At 48.1% G+C, this 19592-nt stretch overlaps 1 protein-coding gene across 23 annotated transcripts in view; it reads left to right on the top strand.

Moving 5' to 3' along the window:
• Aopep (aminopeptidase O (putative)) overlaps positions 1–19592 on the top strand; it is a 257197-nt gene that overhangs the window by 128598 nt on the left and 109007 nt on the right. For 21 of the 23 annotated variants that reach the window (XR_007591934.1, XR_007591941.1, XR_007591935.1 and 18 more), the window contains exons 6-7: positions 2044–2233; positions 5972–6078. The exons of the other annotated variants lie outside the window; for them this stretch is intronic. Coding sequence is in view for 7 of the 21 variants with exons in the window: in XM_050143423.1 (XP_049999380.1) it covers positions 2044–2233; positions 5972–6078 (297 nt within the window). In the remaining 14 variants the exon portion in view is untranslated. The remainder of the gene's footprint in view (positions 1–2043; positions 2234–5971; positions 6079–19592) is intronic. 23 annotated transcript variants of the gene reach the window in all.

Genomic DNA, 19592 nt, shown 5'->3' on the forward strand with positions numbered 1-19592 from the left:
ACTCCTCCAGTCTGTCAGAGGATGTTACACTTCCTTCTTCCTGAGAATAATAGGAAATTGTTTACTGTTGGCTGGGAAGAAGGAGTTGGGGGATAGGAAACGGGAACTTATTTTGGATTCCTCTAGATCTACCCTCAAGCCATCTCAGAGGTACACAGGCCTTGGAGATGCTCCCCAATTTCAGAAGGGTGGGGAGGGAAGTCTGGTGGAGATGATTGTTCAAAGGGAAAAACTGAAGGTTGGAGGATGAGGCTCCCTCGCCATAGGTCACTCACTGGTCAAGCTCTTCTTCTTCCGGACTAGCCATTCAAATGCACCTTGACTAGGTCTGTAGAGGCACAAAGCCCTGCACCCCGACAGGGCAGCCCTCCTTCTGGTTCACTCATCCCCCTTGGAGCATTTCTGGTTTGAGCCAGGGTCAGCTGCCTAGTGTCTGCCCGCATGGCCATGGCTGTCACTCTGGCTACTGGATGCTTTCCAGGCAGGCTCATCTTTGAGCTGCTCACACAGTCTGGAGTTGCTCTGTTCTGTTTTAGCTAAAGGCCGCACTGCTGCCAGCAGTATGTCTGGAATGTTATTTACTCTTGCATTTCTGTGGCTTTTCCTGTAGCATCACACTTGGCAGAGTTAGGGGTCATTCATTTGAGAATGCCAGGTTGTGCCATTTTTCTTTCTTGGTAAGGTAAAGTGGAGGCTGGCTGCTGTGCCTGGAGGTCCCCTCCCTGCCTTCCTTCTTACATTTTTGTCTGAGCTGCTAATCTGCTCGACTCTTGGTGCCTGTTGCACCGCACCCCTTTGTCCTCAGTGCCTCAACTCTGCTTTTAATATGTGGGGTTTCTGTGGGCTTTCCGGAAAGCCTGGCAGATGCTTTTTCATTTGCGTGCCTACCCTGTTATTACTTCACATGAAAGCTGTCTATTTTGGCAGTCCTGACTCCCGCGATTGCAATTTAGTTCTCCATGCTGAATGGGTGATATTGTGCAAGGGAAGTATAGGTGGGGTTTTTCTCTAATGGTGGCTGCGGGGGTGGACCAGAATCTGCACGCCACCGTCTTGGCTTGTGCAGGGCTGACATGATGGCAAACAAATGGCGTTTGAAGGAAGGAACTGGTGTGTATAGTTCCTCACTGTGAAAGTTCTCACAACTCACTTGTTTTAATTCATGGATTTGTTTTTAAAGAACAAATTCTTCATCGGGAAGAACATAAATGAGTTCGTTCTAAGTGCAGAAGGTGGAAGCAAAGCAAGGATTCTGTTTCTCCCTCCTTCATGAAACCCACTTCCTCCCTTTCCATCCATGCAGTTTTAATCGTGGTATTTGGAGTTGCAGAAGAAGCTATGGAAAATGAGATTAGATGACTCCCCATCTGGTGCCGGCCCTGGGGCCATGTGCACCCCGGGAGGGTTAGTGCCCCTCCTCCCCTTTCAGGAGTCTCTTGTCACCTGAGTCTGTAAGGGCCTGTGGCTCACATGGAGAGTCTTTGTTTTGTAGACATAGGCTCTTTCTACTCAGGAGTCTCCCCACCCAGGGCACCTGTTTGGTTCTTAACACAGTCATCTCCAGTGTGAAATGGAAGATTTGGGGTTCTATTCTTTCTGGCTTCTCCCGGCCTTCCACATGACTTCCTGATGTGCCTGTGAGCTGCGGGGTTTTTGGCTGAGCAGTCTTCTTTGATCACGCTCCTGACAGCACAGACTTCACATTCTCACACCTGTTCTTTTACAGTCCAGATTTCAGAGCAAATGTTTCCATCGCCTTGTGATTTTCTCAGTATAAAACTTAGTGCAGGTTACTTATTACAGGTAATAGCAGCCTGATGACGAAGACAACTGCTGGCAGAAACTCAGCAGCTTGAACAGCTGCCAGTAACATAAACCGCCACTCGATTTAGGTCGAAAAGCACCGCGGCTGCATCTGTCCATCATGATCTGGCACGCACGCCGTAATAACAGACTCTGTGGGCTACGAAAGCTGCCCCGCTGAGCAGCCACGAGGACAGGTGCTAACAGGATTCCACGTTTTTTCTCTCCCATTATCTGCAGCCCACACATCATCTTCCTCTCTCAGAGCACCTTAACAGGTATGAGCCATCTCTGTGGGACCCGTCTCTGCCATGAAATTGCGCATGCCTGGTTTGGCCTAGCCATCGGGGCCCGAGACTGGACAGAGGAGTGGCTCAGTGAAGGGTTCGCCACTCACCTGGAAGATGTGTTTTGGGCTGAAGCACAGCAGGTGGGTCCAGAGGATTTCCCTACCCTGAACCAAGTTCTGCCTTCTGTCACCCACTCATTCCACGGTCACATCTGTGTGCGTTAGGCACCATGTTTGCTGGATAATGACTGTGAAAAAACTGCTTTCTCAGCCACGCAGCCTAGACACGGAGGGAGCAGATGAACAAAAGCAATGTGACAAGTACACCGAGAGCCACATACAGCGTGATGGGGACTATTTGGCCAGGGGGTTAGAGAAGCCCCGTTCAGGACACATCTGAGAAGAGGGATGAAGCTCAGATTCCTGCATTGTGTTATGGTCATGGGAACTTTAGCTGCAGATGTTTTGTTTGTCTTGAGACAGGGTCTTTCTGTAGCTCTAGTTGGCCTGGAGCTTACTGTGTAGACCAGACTCAACTTGAATTTGTGTGAGTTCTCATCCCTTGCTGCGGGCTTTTTAAATAACCAGACTTAAATATTAATCAGCACTGTGACTCACACCTGGAATCCCAGCACTTGTGAGGCTGAGGGAGAAAGATGGGCAGGAGTTGGAGGTCAGTGCAGTCAGTTCTAGATAACAAGACTCAGCCTCAGCCTCCTTCCCTAAAAAAGAGTGGAGTTCTCTGGATGAAGGACAAGGCATATAGTGCTGTGGATTAGGTAACGTGACCCACTGGCATCCACTACTCTGCTACAGTCAGTTGTCATGTTTAAAAGGAGGTTCATCGTGGCTGGGACAAGCGTTTTAGAAACTCAGTCTTTCTAGTTAGGAACTCACTAGTTCAGAAAAGATGTTGTAAACCAGGCGTGGTGGCCCATACTTGTGTTCCCAGCATGTGGGGGCTGGAGCAAGAGCTCTCAGGCCACCCTGGGCAATGCAGCGAGCTGCAGACTGGCCGCAGCTTGAGGGACACCCTGTCATAAAGCAAACAATCAGAGGCTGAGAATGTAGCCCATTGGCCATGCCTCTGCTTATCACGAGCTGAGAATGTACTCGGTAGTCATGCCTCTGCTTAGCCTACACGCCTGGGTTCGACCTCGAGATGAAAAGTGCTGATCAAGCAACATCTCACTGCCTCCACCCGAGCCTTGACCACCGGGTCTCCTGAGCATGAGACTTGTGAGCTGTTTCCTACTTTCTCTCTACTCCCTAACCTCGGAGTCACTCTTTTCTACATGGTACCCACCTTTGCTTTCATGGCATTTTCTAAAACTCCCAAGTTTCTTCATACTGTTTGACTTTGTTCAGAAACATTCTGCCTGGTGAATTCTTTGTGTTTCAGTGGTCAGCTTGAGTTCCTATCTCTGAAACCCAAACTGAGTCACACCTCAAACCCCCCAGCTCAGCTTTCCTGGACTCTGAAATCCTGTTGCTTTCTGCTGTGTGTTTTTCTCATTCTCACTACAGAAGCAAAGTCACCACACAGAGGGGCTGTGTCTCACTCGTCCTGCTTCAGAGAAGCTACCCAGTTGATTGGAGAAGAAACTAGGTTCTGAGTCCAGGTGGTGAGCCCTGTTCTTGCTCACTAGCTTTCTGAGCACAAGCAAGTTCTAGAGCTTCCTTCCTTAGACCTTAGCTCGCCTCTTGGGGAATGGGCCTAGAAGACTCAAGTTCACAAAGTGGATGGTATGATGTGTAAGTGATCTTAACACATCTTAGACACATGGAAGCGGTGTGAACAGTATGCTTGCTTATTCCACCCTGCACCCGTTGGCATTTTGCAGGGGTGAATATTAGTATGCCCTGTCTTCATCTCTTTCCTGGCTTGTTCCCCTCTTAGGACGCGCAGACTGGCAACTCCCGAGTTCATTTCAACCATCCTGTAGTGTCTCTCACTTCATTTTGAAAGAGCAAACTCTTCTTTTACCTCGTGTCCTGCCTGTATTCAGAGCCCAGCTCTGTGTGAGCATGTCTCTACCAAATGAGAGAAGCAGGCTGGGCTGCATCTCTCCACTGCCTGTGTACCTTCCATGTCCTTTCTGCGTTCATCCTGTGGGGCCAGAAGGTGGAGGGTAAGAGAAGCACTCAGTGGAAGGAGAGAAAGGCTAAAGCAGAGGGCAAGTGGGTACTGTAGTCCTATGCACATCCAGAGTGGGTGAGGCCAGAAAGCCTTATGGAGGAAGTGCCTGCTGCTGTAGCTTTAAGAAAACCATGTTGGGCTCTCTCGATCCTTCTGTCCCCTTCTCCTCAACCTTCCATAGGGGTCACCTCACATCATCTTCCCCACTACAAGCAGGAACTTCAACATAGAAGAATGCCAAAGCCTCTCAGCTTTTTTAGAGACCCCATAGAGTTTGGGAAGGTTTCTGGAGAAACTGGGTCATGAGGGCCAAGAGTGGTCCTGCCCTCTGGGCTGCAGAAGCTACAGCAGAGAGAATGCAGTGGGGCAGTGACCCGGTGGAGACAGCGCTGCAGCACTGAGCCCAAGAGCACAGCAGGGAGAGGTGTGTGGACTCACAGAGCGGGGAGGAAGCTGCCAGGCCGGATAGCATACAGCCTTCATGGACCAGATGAGTCCAGACCACTTCCACACCTCTGCTTCTCTGCTTGGGCAGCCGTAGTCCAGCTCCAGAAGTGGTGGTTTAAATAACAGCTCAAGAAGCTGACAGGATCTGGGGGCCAGAGAGTCTCCTGGCTGCCTGAAGAGTGTTCCCTCACTCTAGGCCACAAGGTCATCCTTCCATACTTGAGAGAGGGACGGAGCTTGAGTGCCATCGTCTTAGAAGACCAGAGCCCTGGAGGGTCAGGGTCCCCTCCAAAAGCCTCATTTAACCATGATCACCTTCTGGAAGGTCTTGTCTCCAAATGCATCCTCATTAAGTCCTTGGAGCATTCTGTTGATCCCTGGCCCCTCTACCACCTGCCTTCCTGCCTCGGCTGTCTGCTCCCAGCCAGCTCATACCCCTTACTGTTTTCTAAGAACAGCACACTCTTTCCAAACCTGTAGTGCTGTCTCGCTTCCTGAAGTCTCTGCCCCTGCAAGCTCAGGCTTCACCACCTCCCCTGATGAACCCCATGGTCCTTCTTGAGCTTCACATGGCCCCAAGTCTGTGTGGTGCCCTCACAGACCTCTCCTCATGGGAGTTCAGTCTTCCATGACAACCCAGGGCCTACACAGATACAGAGACTCGGTGAATGCATTGTTAGAGACCAGTAACTTCTAAATGTCTGCAGAGCCCGTATGTTTTCCTCCCTGCAGGGTACTCCACCGCCTGCCTCTTTTATGGAAATCCCAGCCATGTGGCCTTGTGACCACATCCATGTGACAGCAGCCAGTCCTGCCTCTGTGGGGCAGTATGATGGCCTCCCCTGCCTCCAAATTGAGTCCAGACAGTAGACTTTTTTCTGGATCTGTGCAAACAGAGTCATCTGGATTACATTAGCAGGCCCTACTATAAACAGTCCTTAACAAAATTGAGGGTTGAAAAAAGAAGAGGTAAGTGGAGGGGCCTTTTCCCTCCCCATGCAGAAACACCAGGCAGGGGAAGACGGCTGGATGGAATCAAAGGAGAAATGGCCTGTGGGGAAGCCCCCTGTGCAGGTGTGTGTTCTCGACTGGAACGGTCACAGACAGGGCTGCTGTACCCAGCAGCAGAAGGGCTTTGCAGGCCCAAGAGCTCAGCCTCAGCCAGCCCTTCCAGCCCTCTTCTGCCTGAGAACCTAGGAAGGAAGGCATGCCCTGTGTCCTCGCTGAGGAGAGCCTGATCAATACAATGACTCCGCTTTGCATGTGTTTTTGTGTGTCTGTGTCCTGTGTAGCTGCCCCCACACGAGGCCCTGGAGCAGCAAGAGCTGAGGGCTTGCCTGCGCTGGCATCGCCTACAGGATGAGCTGCGGAACTCCCCAGAGGAAATGCAGATGTTGAGGTAAGACCCCAGTGTTTCCCGCCTCCTCCTCCCTTCCACCCTCCTGTGGGCACATCCTTACTGCTGACTAAATCTACTGTTGCCTTTAAAATGCAACATGGCTTGGGTTCCTCACCTTCTCAGGGACATGATTGCCATCTTTTAAGTCTTCCAGGGTTTGGGTTTTGATTTGCCTTTTGACGTTTTTCTGGTGTCTCAATTCAAGAAAAAAAATAGTAATAGCATAAGGGACTAAATTCTTGGTTTGAAATTCTAATAGTCACTTTATGTGGTGATCGTGGACGTGAAGACGCTTACGGTTTGGCAGTTTGGCAGGCAGTAACCCTTTAAAGCCGAAGAGGGGAGAATCTGTAAGAAAATATTGATTGCTTTGCGTTTAGTAGTAACAGATGTGCGTGTCAATGGGGCCTTTTGTTGAGTTGTTGCCCAGCAGGAAGCCGCCCACCACTGCTCTGGGCTCTCTGCTCCTGGGTGTTGTTTTCAGAGTGCACATGGCACTTGTAGGATTACAGCCTGCGTCTCTCCAGTTCCATCCTTGCTCCTTTACCATAAACCTTTATCTGAAGCCTCTTGCCCAAGCCCCAGGAGCACCAAGGTTGCTATGACAACAGACGCTTCCATCCAGCCCCTGTTGAGCAGAATTAAGTATTAGGAATCTCTAGTCAGTGGGAAGGGTGGCCCATCTAGGAATTACCCCTTTCTCAATCCATTGTACATGGCACCCCTGGGGGCTGTCCTTCTAGGCAGAGGCCTGCCTTGGGCACTTCTGCTGTTGATTGCTTCTAAATAACCCCCCTCTTTCTAAATAAACCCCCTCTCCATCCTATCTCCCATGCCTTGAACCTGAACCACACTGGGAGGCAAAACCCAGAGCAAAAACAGACCAAGCAAGGCTTGCGGGTGCTTTGGTGCAGTGCTGCCCTTACCACGCCAGGCACCTGCACACTAGCTGTGGCCTCCCGGGATGGCCCATCCCTTGTTTAGGAGAGACAACCAGAGCCGTGGTAAAACATAGCCAGCCAGGAGCCAGAGCCCTGCCGTTCAGCCGAAGGCCACTGTGCCAGTATCTGTTCCCTCAGCCAGCCTGGCTGCTCCTGCAGTGTGGACTTGGTGCCTGCTCTCAAAGAGCTTCCACTTAGCAGGGACAGCGTCATGTGTCCAGGCCTGCTGGAGATGGTAAGCTGTAATGCCACGGAACTAACCCGAGGGCATCGAGACGGATCTGGGCGTGTGCTCAGCTTGGCAGAGAGAGGAGCACAAAGGCTTTGAGGCTGGGAAGGGCCTTGGGAGCAGAAATGACAGAGCTGTGAGTCAGGAGAGACTTTGCATCGCGTTCTCCAGAAGCTAGCTAGTCTCGGCACGCAAGCATCCTGAGCTTGCTGGTGTTTCCTGTGTAGAATGGGCTGCAGGCAAAGAACACAGAGCATAGATGTGCAGAGGGAGGCTCCTGGTAGAGCTGTGGTCTCCTGGATGTGTGTCTTCAAGGCACAACAGGAGATTCTCATTGAAGGCCAAGAGCAGAGAGAGGACCCAGAGTGACTGGAGCTTTGGGTAGATGGAAGAACAGGTGTTAAATAAAGACTCTGGCTTTGCATGTGCTGACTTTGAGATGTTGAGTAGACAGGTGGGCAGTGGAGCTTGTAGGGAAGAGCATTCTTCAGCTAGCCTTGGGCGCCACAGGGAAGCATGACCTTTAGGTTGAGCTGTGTGAAAGATGGCAGTGGCCTTGGGCTCCATGCTTGTTTTTGTGTGGTGGACGGGTGTGAAGAGCGATGCCCAAGCAGACCTGGTCATGCTTGCTCGCTCATAAAGCGTCACTGCGGAGACCATGTGGGGATCTTGCCACATGCTCAAGGCAAGCTGTCTAAACTGTAAATCCTTCACCACCAGACTGTTTCTCAAACGAAAAGAGCCTCTCTATTGTCCACGTTTAAGTCTCTTGGTGGCTCTGGTTCTGCACGGGGTGGTCCTTTGGTGCGTGGAAGGACATCAACATCACCTTGACAAAATTATGTCTCCAGCTGTTAAGTGAGTTGCCCTACATCCTTGGAAGCCACTTCTCACCCCTGTCCTCTGTGGAGCTGTGGACGGCCCAGTTGCCGGAGTGAAGTTTTTTTTCTGTAGTGAGAGGACTTGGGGAGTATTTTGAATGTCTGAGCTAGAAGGGCTTATTGTGGCTTTTGTTTACTCTGTCTTAACATTCAGAAACTGTCTCGGCCAGAATTTAGGCTGACTGAAAACAGTGCAGTGAGGGACCCAGGGCAGATAGACACAGAGAGCAGTCGTCAGCTGCTGTGCAGTGAGGGACCCACTGCAGATACAGAGAGCAGTCATCAGCTGCTGTGCAGTGAGGGAACCAGGTCAGATAGACAGAGAGGGGTCATCAGCCGCCCGTGCAGTGAGGAGGAGGAATTACATTATCGGGCTCAACTTACTCTTGGAGTTCTCCCTAAGAAGGGTTCAGGAAACCTCAATTTACTGACATGGAAAAAAGAAGATGGGTAAAATTTGCTTTAAGATTATATTTTAAATCGGGTGGTGGTGACGCCTTTAATCCGTGCACTCAATAGGCAGAGGCAGACTGATCTCTGGGAGTGTGAGGCCTGCCTGGTCTATGACAGGACAGCCCTTCTGATGCCCCACTCCTGCAGTGTGGCTTGGGCTAGAAGACTCTTCCTCCCCGGCAGTAGCTTCTCTTTGTTCCCGTCATCGATTCCAGGCCAGCCTCATTCTCCCTCCCTCTCCTGCTTCCTGATGCTCTGGGAAAACTGAACGGGCCTGCTCTCTGTTTCTTTGACTGTACAGTAGCTCCAGGTCCACCTCTGCCCAGGCCACCCAAGCCCACACATTGGCCTGTCTACTTTCATGAACAAGTTGAATACTTTTTGACCAACCACAGAAGAGCTGTGGCCCCAAGGCCCCCAGGGATGAAGGGAGGGAGGGTCCATGCGTGAATGGGGGAAGAAAGTTGTCATCACTTTAGAATGTGGACTGGGCACATTCATCTTGTTGGAGAGGACAGTACAACCTCTGGAGGCTCCTGCAGGGGTAACAGTGGGGTTGCAGGTGAGAACAGCAATCCAGACACCTTCACTTTCGCTGAGGCATACGCTGAACCCTTTGTATGGGGAGTGTAAACTGGGTAGTCTTACTGCTTATCATGAAGGGTATTAATTACTGAGACTAAAGGTAGCCTTAGCCTTACCTTTTGACACAGTACCTAGTAAATTTACCTGGATTTAATTTTTGCTTTGTTTGTATACTGGCTACTTTTATGTCAACTTAACACAAGCTAGAGACATTTGGGAAAGAGGGAAGTTAACAAAATGCCTTCATAAGACTGCCCATAACCAAGCCTGTAGTACATTTTCTTTTTTTCTGTTTTTTTTGAGATAGGGTCTGTGTGTAGCCCTGATGGCCATAGAACTTGATATGTAGACTAGGCTGGGCCTTGACCTCACAGGGCTCTGTCTGCCTCTGCTTCTTTGGTGCTGACATTAAAAGCATGCTCCGCAGCCCCTGGCTGCATTTTCATAATTAGTGATTGATATGGGAGGGCCCAGCCCACTGTGTGTAAGAAAGCAGGCCGAGCAAACCATGAGAAGCAACCCAGTAAGCATCACTCCCCTGTGGCTTCTACACCCAGGTTCTTGCCTGGAGTTCCTTCCCCAACTTCCTTGGATGATGGACTACAGACTATGAGGCGAAATAAAGCCTTTCCTCCCCAGGTTGCTTTTGGTATGGTGTTTTATCTCAGGAACAGAAACCCTGGCTGAGACTGTTTTGTTTGAGATCTCACTGTTAGAGCCCTGTGTATTGGTTCCTTTTCTTATTGCTATGACAAGATACCCAAGAAAATGAACTTAAGGAAGGAAGGGCTTGTGTGGGTTTCCAATGAAAGCCATGGTGGTGAGGCTGACCGGAAGCAGAAAGAGAGGATGCTGGCTCTCAGCTCACTTTCACCATCCCCTTTTTATCCATTGGGACACTGGGTGCTTGCATTCAGGGTGGGTCTTCTCTTCTCATTAAGCCTCTCTGGAAATGCCCTCGAAGACAGACCTGGAGGTGTGTGTCCTGGATGATTTTAAATAAAAGTTGTCATTGATGAACTGCCCTGCCCTAATTGGCCTGGGACTCACTGTGTAGCTGCTGCCTGAGACCTGCTGCATTCTTCCTGGGACTTAAGTTCTCCAAGTCCTGGGATTATAGGTGATTAAAGGAGCTGATCTCTGTTATGCTTGTTTGGGCAGACAAACTGCAAAAGTTTATTGTTTTTGAGGTCCCCTGCCCAATGTGAGCCCACTGGAGCCTCCCCCACAAGCACCTGGCTCTGTTGCCTCTGTCTTGGGTTGCCCACACAGCGCACCTTCCTTTCTCTCCCCGACCCCGCTTTAACTGGTAACTCTGTCACCTTTCTGCCAGTGTAGCACTCACCTTTGCGTGCTGCCGCCTCATCTAATCACCAGCCACCCCCACCCCAGCATCCAGTTCCTGGAAGTCTGCACACTGCCCTTACAGGAATAGAGAAAATGTGTCCCTAACCCCTGTGCCTGAACTACACCAGCCTCTGAAGCTGTCTCAGTTCTTACCTTCCTGTACTCCGCTGGCTTCCCCGGTACCATGGGTGAGTTCTAGGAGCTTCTGTTCCCTGACTTTCACACCAGAAGTACTGCCTCTTCCTGCTTTTGCCAGTCCCCATCCCTGTCCCAGTCCCCACCCCTATGTCCTTTTTAGTCTGATCAAAGTTGTTTGCTGTTCCACATTTGATATTCTTCAGGGGACTTTATTCCCAGTGGTTTCTGTTTGTTTGTTTGTTTGTTTGTTTTCAAAACAGGATTTCTCAGTGTAGCTTTGGCCATCCTGGAACTCACTCTGTAGACCAGGCTGGCCTTGAACTCATAGAGATCTGCCTGCCTCTGCTTCCCAAATTCTGGGATTAAAGGTGTGCGTCATTCCAGTTTTCTCCACGTGAAGACTCGGATATTAGATTTATGTCAGGCTTATTAGAAAGTTTTCCCAGGAAGGAAAAATGGAAGAGAAAGTAGAAATTAGAGGAGGAGTCTAAACCAAGGTGCTGAGATCTCAGGCTAACTCATACACGAGTTGCCCTGGAGGCAGTCAGAGTCGCCCCTGGAATTGTCTCCATCAGAGTAGAGGACCTAGTGTTCTATCCTGGTACTTGTGTTCTTCAGAGAGATTTTCCAAGATATTTCTAGGAATAGGCTCAAGCAAATGAGTGGCCATGTTTTTGCCATAGAGTCTTGGAATGATTGAGGGACTGGTGGGGCACAGATGTTTGAAAGCTACAGAAGTACCCTGTCAAAACGGAGGCTCCTATGGCTCCGTTGCCAGTCTGTCTGTCTGTCTGTTAGCTCCAAGGTGAATACTGAGCTATCACTGACATCACCTCCTGCCCATTTTACCTCACAAGTATTTCATCAGAAAACTCTCTTTTTCCCTTGAGTCCACTGTATGTGCTTAGAATGTTTTCATCTGTGTGACCCAACCCACAGCCTGTGAATTGTTGTTATATCTCTACCCTGCCTTCACCCTCCACCTGGGTTCAAAGGCCTTATCCTTGCTATGCAAACGTTTGCCCTGTGCCAATGCCACTGGGTGCTCTCTTTACAATGCTGCATGACTCTTCCCTCTCCTCCCTTAAGATCCTCTAAGCGTCCTCTCACGACCAGGAAAAGCTCTTCGCATGTGAGGCCCACAGAGCACCATCTCTGTTCCCAGTCTCCTCACTTGCTGTCCCGAGGTATCTCACAGACCATTCTGTGTGAGTCAGCTCAGGCCAGGCTTAGACGCCTGGAGCAGCAGCCTCCACAGCAGACAGTTTTTTTTTTTTTTTTTTTTTTTTTTTTTTTTTTTTTTTTTTTTTTTTTTTTTTTGTCTGNTTTTTTTACAGTGGTACCCCGAATTCTAAGCTACAGCATTGGCAGGTTTGTTTCTCCTGAAGCCCTTCTCCCTGGCTTGCCTATGTTCTTGTGATGTTTTGTCTGCATGTATGTGTCCCTGTCCTTTCTCTGAATGTTCAAATCTCTTCCCCTTTAGAGGACCTCAGTCAAATCAGGACTCACACTGATAGCTGCACTCCGACCACCGTGAAGGGTTCTAGTCTCCGAATACAGTTTCTTTCTCGGTACTGGGTGCTAAGGTTTCAGCACACACACGTGGGGCGCACAGCTCCACCCACACGCAGCCTCTTCCATCTGTCCAGCCAACTGTCCTGTCCTGCCTCCCTGCCATTTTCCGTGCTGCCTCTGTTTAGAATGCCCTTTCCTTGCTGTGTAATTCCACATCATTATGACTCAGCACGGATACTGTATGATCCCTATGCTGATAAACCAGTGTCCCTCCTCTCTTCCTCTCATAGCCTCTTGTGATGACTGTGCACAATATTAAATGTTATTTGATAATCATCTGTATGCAGAGAGTGTTTCAGCATTTCTGACGTCCAAAGGCTGAAGTAGTCTGTGGTGCCCACTCATCTTTCTCTATTGATCTGTCAACCTCTGACGGCTCAGGCCTTGTCTACCTTGTGCCCCTTTTCTTCAGTGCACAGGGCTGAGTGAGTGGTTGTTCCTCAATGCTGAAGAAATGAATATTGTAGTTACAACTTCTGTCCCTAGGGCCTTTTGTAACTTCTCTGGTGCGCTAAATAGATATTGTAAGAGAATTAATAAATGCTAGGTTGTGTCCTCAAGAGTTGTAAGAGCTGAGTGCTCTTTCCTGGAAGGTGCGGAAGGGCCACAGGAAGCCTGCACAAGTTTAGCTGGGATGGCAGGACAGGAAACGCTGAGAATGCTGGGAGATGGGGAGAGGAGATTCCAGGTGTGGAATGGCTATTTCTAAGAGGATGTACTATCTGGACAGATAGAGGGGGTAGTTTGATGAAGTGGCCTGGTGAAGTCAGGCTAAGCAATGACCCTTCAAATACCAAAGTCAGACATTCCCTGGACAGTCTCTATAATGCCGAGCTATCTTAAGTTCCAAAAATGGAGCTTGGGGGAGATTACCCAGACTTTGGGATAACACATGATTAAAGAAACAGAGTCTAGAGGCCAGATGGGATTAGGTGGACATTTCAGGAATGAATGCTGAACTTAGATTCATTGGCCTAGGGCTCTGGTTGAGTGGCTCTAGCACTCTTCAGAGCAGACAGAAATGTCAACCCAGCTTCAGAGAAGATTTCAGTCATGCAGTGTAATGCTTTTCCTGACCTCATGCCGTGACTGATCCTTTAAACGGGCTGCTTGAATTCCCAGGCTTCATGATGTTTGCTCGGACTTGGAAGAGAGTGGAAGGTAACAGCTGCCATTCTTGGCCTGGGTGTAGCTGCTCCTGACTGATGTGGAATGATCCTGTCTGAGAATGGAGGCCTGAGCTCTGCTCCAGAGCTTGTCAAGTCTTTGGGTCCTAACCCAGTATGGTGGCATAAGGTTTCAGAAAGGCTGGATCAGGATTTCCTGGGTGTGAGTCTTGTCTTGCCACGTCTGTCTACTCTGTAGCCTTGAGGATGGCTCACCATGCTGAGCTTCAGTCTAAGGCATATAGCAGGTTAATAGCTCTGTTCGGTTTCTGTCATAGAAGTGGGTATGAGGGGAAATGCAGTAAATCATTTAAAACGTGTAGAACAGTGGACTCCTAGGAAACCTAGGGGTTGACGTGAGACGAACAGTGACGATTTCTTAGGTCCGTGTTAATGCTTAGTGCATGTTAAATGCCGTCATCCTGCATGGCCGTAGCACCTGGTACATTGTTGCTAAGTGTGGCAAGAGCAGAGGATGTGCCCTTCTGCCTCTGCCATCCCCTCCCCTGGGGGCACACAAGGGGTGCTGCTGTGCTCCTCTGTCCTGAGCCTGGAAACCTTCCTTGGATTCCTGGTCAGCAGAGCTGCTTGAAAATGTAAAAAAGAAAAATTCCCTAAGACTTAAGAGAGCATCTGTTTTCTTGAGTGTGAGAATGCCTGGTTACAAAATAAAAATGACAGGATTGAAGTGGGGAATCTGAAATTTGAACAAAGATGTTCAAACTAATGGCCTGAGATAAAAATGGAATTGGCAGCACTTTTGAGACTCATGGGAACCACTTCCTTCCCAGAGCCTGTGTTGTTCTGACTTCTCAAGAAGGCCACCCTGGTGTCCCCTTTGCTCAGCGCCATGAAGCTCTCTGGCTTCTACTCCTAATCTTACTAGGCTTCTGAGAAGAGAAAAGAGTTTCTGTCTCTGAGGCTTTCAAGAACTTGCCTGAGCCTCTGACTGCAGCTTTGGCCTGTGCCTTTCTGAAGGTGCCTGTGTCTGTCTTAGGAGCCCTGCCCTGTGCCCTTCAGTCTCAGGCCTTCTGCCCATTGCTGCACCTCTGCATGAGTTTGAAAAAGAGCAGGAAAGGGATTATATGGGAGGCTGTAGAGAGAAGGGATGAAAGTGGTAATGATACCATTAAATTATAAGCTCAAAAAGTAAAATATTCAATTTTGAAAGTTCGTAATAGTCAAATCCTTACAGTAAGATAATCACTGCTAGTGTTTTCTTGGAAGTAAAATTTTTACGTATATATGCATATGGCTGCCTACATCATATTGATTCATATGACACTGTTAGCCTATAAAATATTTCCCGAAAGCCATTCATATCACCACATCAGTCTGCAGTGGTTTGCTCTTTATTCACCCATCACAGTGATCTTGCACACCCCACTGCTGATCAGAGCAGGCACAACACACATTGTATCCTTGTTCATTCTCGGCCATTTGGAAGAGTTCTCATCTAACCAGTCTCTCGTGACCTTCTAGGCTGACATGGTCTCACAAAGTACATGCTTACTCCCCATGCCCCATTTCTGACCTTTGAGTCAGTATTTTGATCCAGAAATGGCTAACGGAAGCTGTACAAGTATTCTACCAGGCTGCTGCAGAGACATGGCAGAAGACAGGCCGCCACAAGCAAGAATCTAGACTCATAGGTTCTCTGCCCTTTCAAGCCAATGACTGGAGAGTAAAAAGAGACAAAAGGAGGACTGGACTTGGGGTCATCAATGTGCCCAGGGTGCCAGCCAGGGCAATGAGGCACGGAAATCAGTAAGAGGCCTCCAGGCTGGAAATGAAGGAAGTAAAACTTAGTATTTTACATGATGTTATCCTCTACAGCGGAAATCCTAAGGAATCACCCTAAAGTCGTAGAGCAAATGAGCACATCTCACAACAGGAGGTAAGATGGAGGCACGGAACTTGGCTGTTTATATTCATTAATTATGAGCAGTCTGAAGATAAGGTAAGAAAATAAATCATTTATAATAACATCAAAGAAGTATATTAAGGATTAAATTTGACAAAAGAAATACAGCACATGAGAATCAGAAACTATAGAGTGCTGTGGAAGGAGTGAGAGGCCAGAACGTGTGGGAATGCCTCATCTAGAAAATGTCTCAGAACAGCTAAGCTCCCTGCGCTCACCTGACCTGTGGCTCCAGCATGATCTCAAAATCTGAACTGGATCCTTGTCATTAGAAACAATCTGATTTTAAAATTCATGTGGAAGTACATGGGACCCTGGAGAACCAGACTAATTTTGAAGAGGAACAATGAAGTTCTAGAATTTATGCTTCTTGGTTTCAAAGCTTTCTTCAAAGATGCATAGTGGAGACTTTATTCACTATAAAGTCAAGAAACAGACCTATAGTGCTAGAGACCCTTGGGTGATGGTTGATTGGCATTTGACAAGAGTACTCAGAACGTACTCTGGAGGAGACACCAGTGTTTTCCGGGAGTGGTGCCCTGGCAATGCCTGTCCACATGCAAAGGATTGAAACGCACAAACACTAGGAAGCACTAAAGCTACAAAATTAACAGGAAAAATACAATTGTAAGTGTCATGATCTTAAACTAAGCAGTAGTTACTTAGATAGGATAACTAAAATGAAAACAGTCAAAAGAAAGAAAACTGATAAACTGAACTTGTCAAGATTAAAAACTTGTTTTAAAGGACTGCTTCAGAAAAGTTAGGACCACCCAGGCCTGGGCTGCAGCTCACGGTAAAGAGCTTGCCTGGTGTGCACAAGACCCTGGCTCAGTTCTCAGCTAGCAGAGGAGGAGGAGACAGAATTGACAAATCACATACTTGATAAGAGGATGAAAACATGCAACTGAGTATTAAAGGAAAAAACCCAGCCCAACTGAAAAATCGGAGAATAGTCTGAATAATACACATTTCTCCGAAGAGTATATTCAGCCGGCAAATCACACAAAAGATGCTTGCTGCTATTAAGCTGTCAGAGAAATCAAGTCAGCACCACAAGGCATTCAAGACGTCTGTAGAAGACAGGACACAAGGAGTCATGAGGATTTGGAGAACTGGAACCCCCACTGTGAAGATGACAGGGCAGCTCCTAAGGAGGGGAAATGACTCTGTGTGACCCCGCAGTTCTCTCTTGGGCATAAACCTAAGAGAAACAAAACCATAAGTTTTATAAAGTTTTATAAGCAAAAGCTTGTATACAAATGTTTATGGCAGCTATTCTAGTTTCTTTCCTTGGTACTTTGATAAAGTACTCTTTATTTCTTTCATTTTCTTTCTTTCTTTCTTTTTTTTTTTTTTTTTTTTTTTTTTTTTTTTTTTTTTTTTTTTTTTTTTTTTTTTTTTTTTTTTTTTGAGATGGAGTTTGTAGCCTTTGTCTGTCCTGAAGCATGCTCTGTAGACCAGGCTGGCTTCAAACTTATAGATTTGCCTGCCTCTGCCTCCTGAGTGCTGGGATTAAAGGTGTGAAGTGAGTCAACACCATCCAGCAATAGAATACTCTTGACAACAGCAATTCAAGGTAGAATGGGTCTGCTCTAATGCAGAACTCGAGGAGAGTTCATCATGGCCAGCAAGTTAAAATGGTAGGAACTGAAAGTACCTGGCTATATAGTATCCACAGTCTGGAAGTACCTGGCTACATTGTATCCCCAGTCTGGAAGTACCTGGCTACATTGTATCCCCAGTCTGGCGGTACCTGGCTACATTGTATCCCCAGTCTGGAAGTACCTGGCTACATTGTATCCCCAGTCTGGAAGTACCTGGCTATATTGTATCCCCAGTCTTGGAAGTACCTGGCTATATTGTATCCCCAGTCTGGACTCAGAAAGTGATGGCCACTGCTGCTTGACTCCCTCCTCCATTTTTATAGTCCAGTATCCCAGCCTGGAAATGGTACCACCCACAGTAGGCAGGTCTTCCCACCTGAGCTGAACATAATCTCTCACAAAGGTACCCAGAGGCCCATACCCCTGGGAATTCTAGAGTCTGAACTGTTTTACAGAAGCACTGTTTGTAGTGAAGTGAGACTTCTGTTGGTGCAATGAAGATCGTCTCAAGGAAGCTCAGATGGGGGAATGCACGACATCTACTAGATACAGAAGTTTCTCGATCCTTTGATCAGCTGGAAGAATGAATTCCATAAACTGATATTGTAGAATGCTCGAGGGAAGGTTTTGTTGCAGAAAAAGCACTCAGAGTTACCCCATGGGTATTGAGCACATCCACTTTGGTGGTACTGAGCGCATCCACTCTGGTGGTGCTCTTGTCTTGCAGTTGGTAATGATTTAGTGTGTTAAGGGGAGCTGGGGTGGTCAGTCTAGCTGGCTGGACCACAGTCCCATAAGGTGTCCATGCATCTCTATATCCAGGTGTCTGGACTAGAGTTTGACATGCACGTTCAGAACCAATGAAATAGCTAATGATGCAGCTTCCAGGTAGCTGTGCAAAGAAAGATAAAAACACAAAATGAGAATAGTAACCAGCACCCCTAAACTTCCTGGTCTCTGGCCAAGAGAGACTGTCCGTTTTCAGAGCCCCAGCCTTGCTGCTGGAAAGCTGTCTTCCTTCTGCTCTCATCAGTAGTAGCTAAAACAAAAGCAACCAACGTGTCCCTCAGGATACTGTTAGATAAACAGAATGTGTTAGATTCATGAAATGGATCATTAATCAGCAGTAAGAAGGAATGAGGTGTGGATACCTGCTAGAGCATGTCACGTGATCCTTTAAAACAGTATGCTATGAAAGAAGCCAGACATGAAAACCTACCTGCTTATGAGTCCATTTATGTGAACTGTCTAACCAAAGTCTGCATAGATACATAGACTAGTGATATCAAAGAAGTTGTCAGTGACTCTGGGGTTTCCTTCTAGAGTGATAAAGAACGCTCTAGAGTTGCATACTGGCAATGGCTCTGCTACTCATACAGCTATTGTTTTAAGTTTCATTTATTTATCTGTTCATTCCTTATTATTCATTCTTTAATGTATTGTATGTGTGGGGGTATAGTGCATGGCTATAGAGACCAGAAGAAGCTATTGCTTGTCCTCTGTTGTTCTCCACAAATTTCTTTTTTTTTTTTTTCGAGACAGGGTTTCTCTGTGGCTTTGGAGCCTGTCCTGGAACTAGCTCTTGTAGACCAGGCTGGTCTCGAACTCACAAAGATCCGCCTGCCTCTGCCTCCCAAGTGCTGGGATTAAAGGCGTGCACCACCACCGCCAGGCTCCACAAATTTCTTTAAGGCAGAATCTGTCCTTGAAGCTCATGTTTTTTGATTTTCTCAACTAGGCTGGAAGTCAACATGTCCCAGTAATCCCCCTGCCTCAGTTCTCCTCAGAGCTGGGATTACAAATATGCCTAGAGGCCAGACTTGTTATGTGGTGGCTAGGATCTGAACTCCAGTCCTCATGAGTTCACGCGTGCTCCTCACTGCTGAGCTGTCTCTCGAGCTCCTAGTTTTTGTTTCTGAGACAGGATTCCACTGTGTTGTCCACGTGGCATGGAATTCATTCTGTAGCCCATGATGGCCTCAGCCTCACAGCAATCCCCTTCCTCAGCTTCTCTTGTAATGGGATTGCAGGTACGAGCCATCATACCCAGAAGGGAATACACATTCTTTATATGATAAACTTTGTGGGTCTAAACTTCTTTAAAGATTGCTGGAAATCAGAGAACATTCTTTACTTGCATAACAACCCTGGGTGCCAGTTGAGTTAACCAGTGATGGATGCCCTTGGGCCTGGATGAGACCCAGGAGCTGTTTCTGGTGCTGGGTGCTCAGATTATCTGCAGAGGTTGTTGGGCTGAAAGCTGTCACTCCTATATGGCCAAGCCCAGTGTCTTCCTCGTTTCCTCTGGATGTCATCCTGGCTCTTTCCCAGTTATCAATGCTCACAGCCCCTCTGAGCACTGAGCATTTCTCTTCCCCTGACAGTGTTGTGGCAAGGTTGCCAACACTTGATGTTTGTGGACAGCGTGAGACGTTGATCATGGTTGGGTGCAGTTGCCAAAGGACTGAGAACTCTAGCTTGGCTCCCGGCCCCTTGTCCTGCTATGCATCCTGGTGTGTGTCGGGCTAAAAATGAGGTGTGCCCCCCACCCTGACTCCAGTACCCACCTCATGCTGATGGTGAGCTGTCCTCACCACAGGGAAATGTTTCTCTGCTGCTTCCACCTACCGGCCTTGTGCTCATCCTTGAGCCTGGCTGGGGTCGTCCT

The sequence above is a fragment of the Alexandromys fortis genome, unplaced genomic scaffold (genome assembly GCF_014885135.2).
Source record: "Alexandromys fortis isolate MF-2015 unplaced genomic scaffold, M_Fortis_MF-2015_v1.1 scaffold_1, whole genome shotgun sequence".
NCBI classification, from domain to species: Eukaryota; Metazoa; Chordata; class Mammalia; order Rodentia; family Cricetidae; genus Alexandromys; species Alexandromys fortis.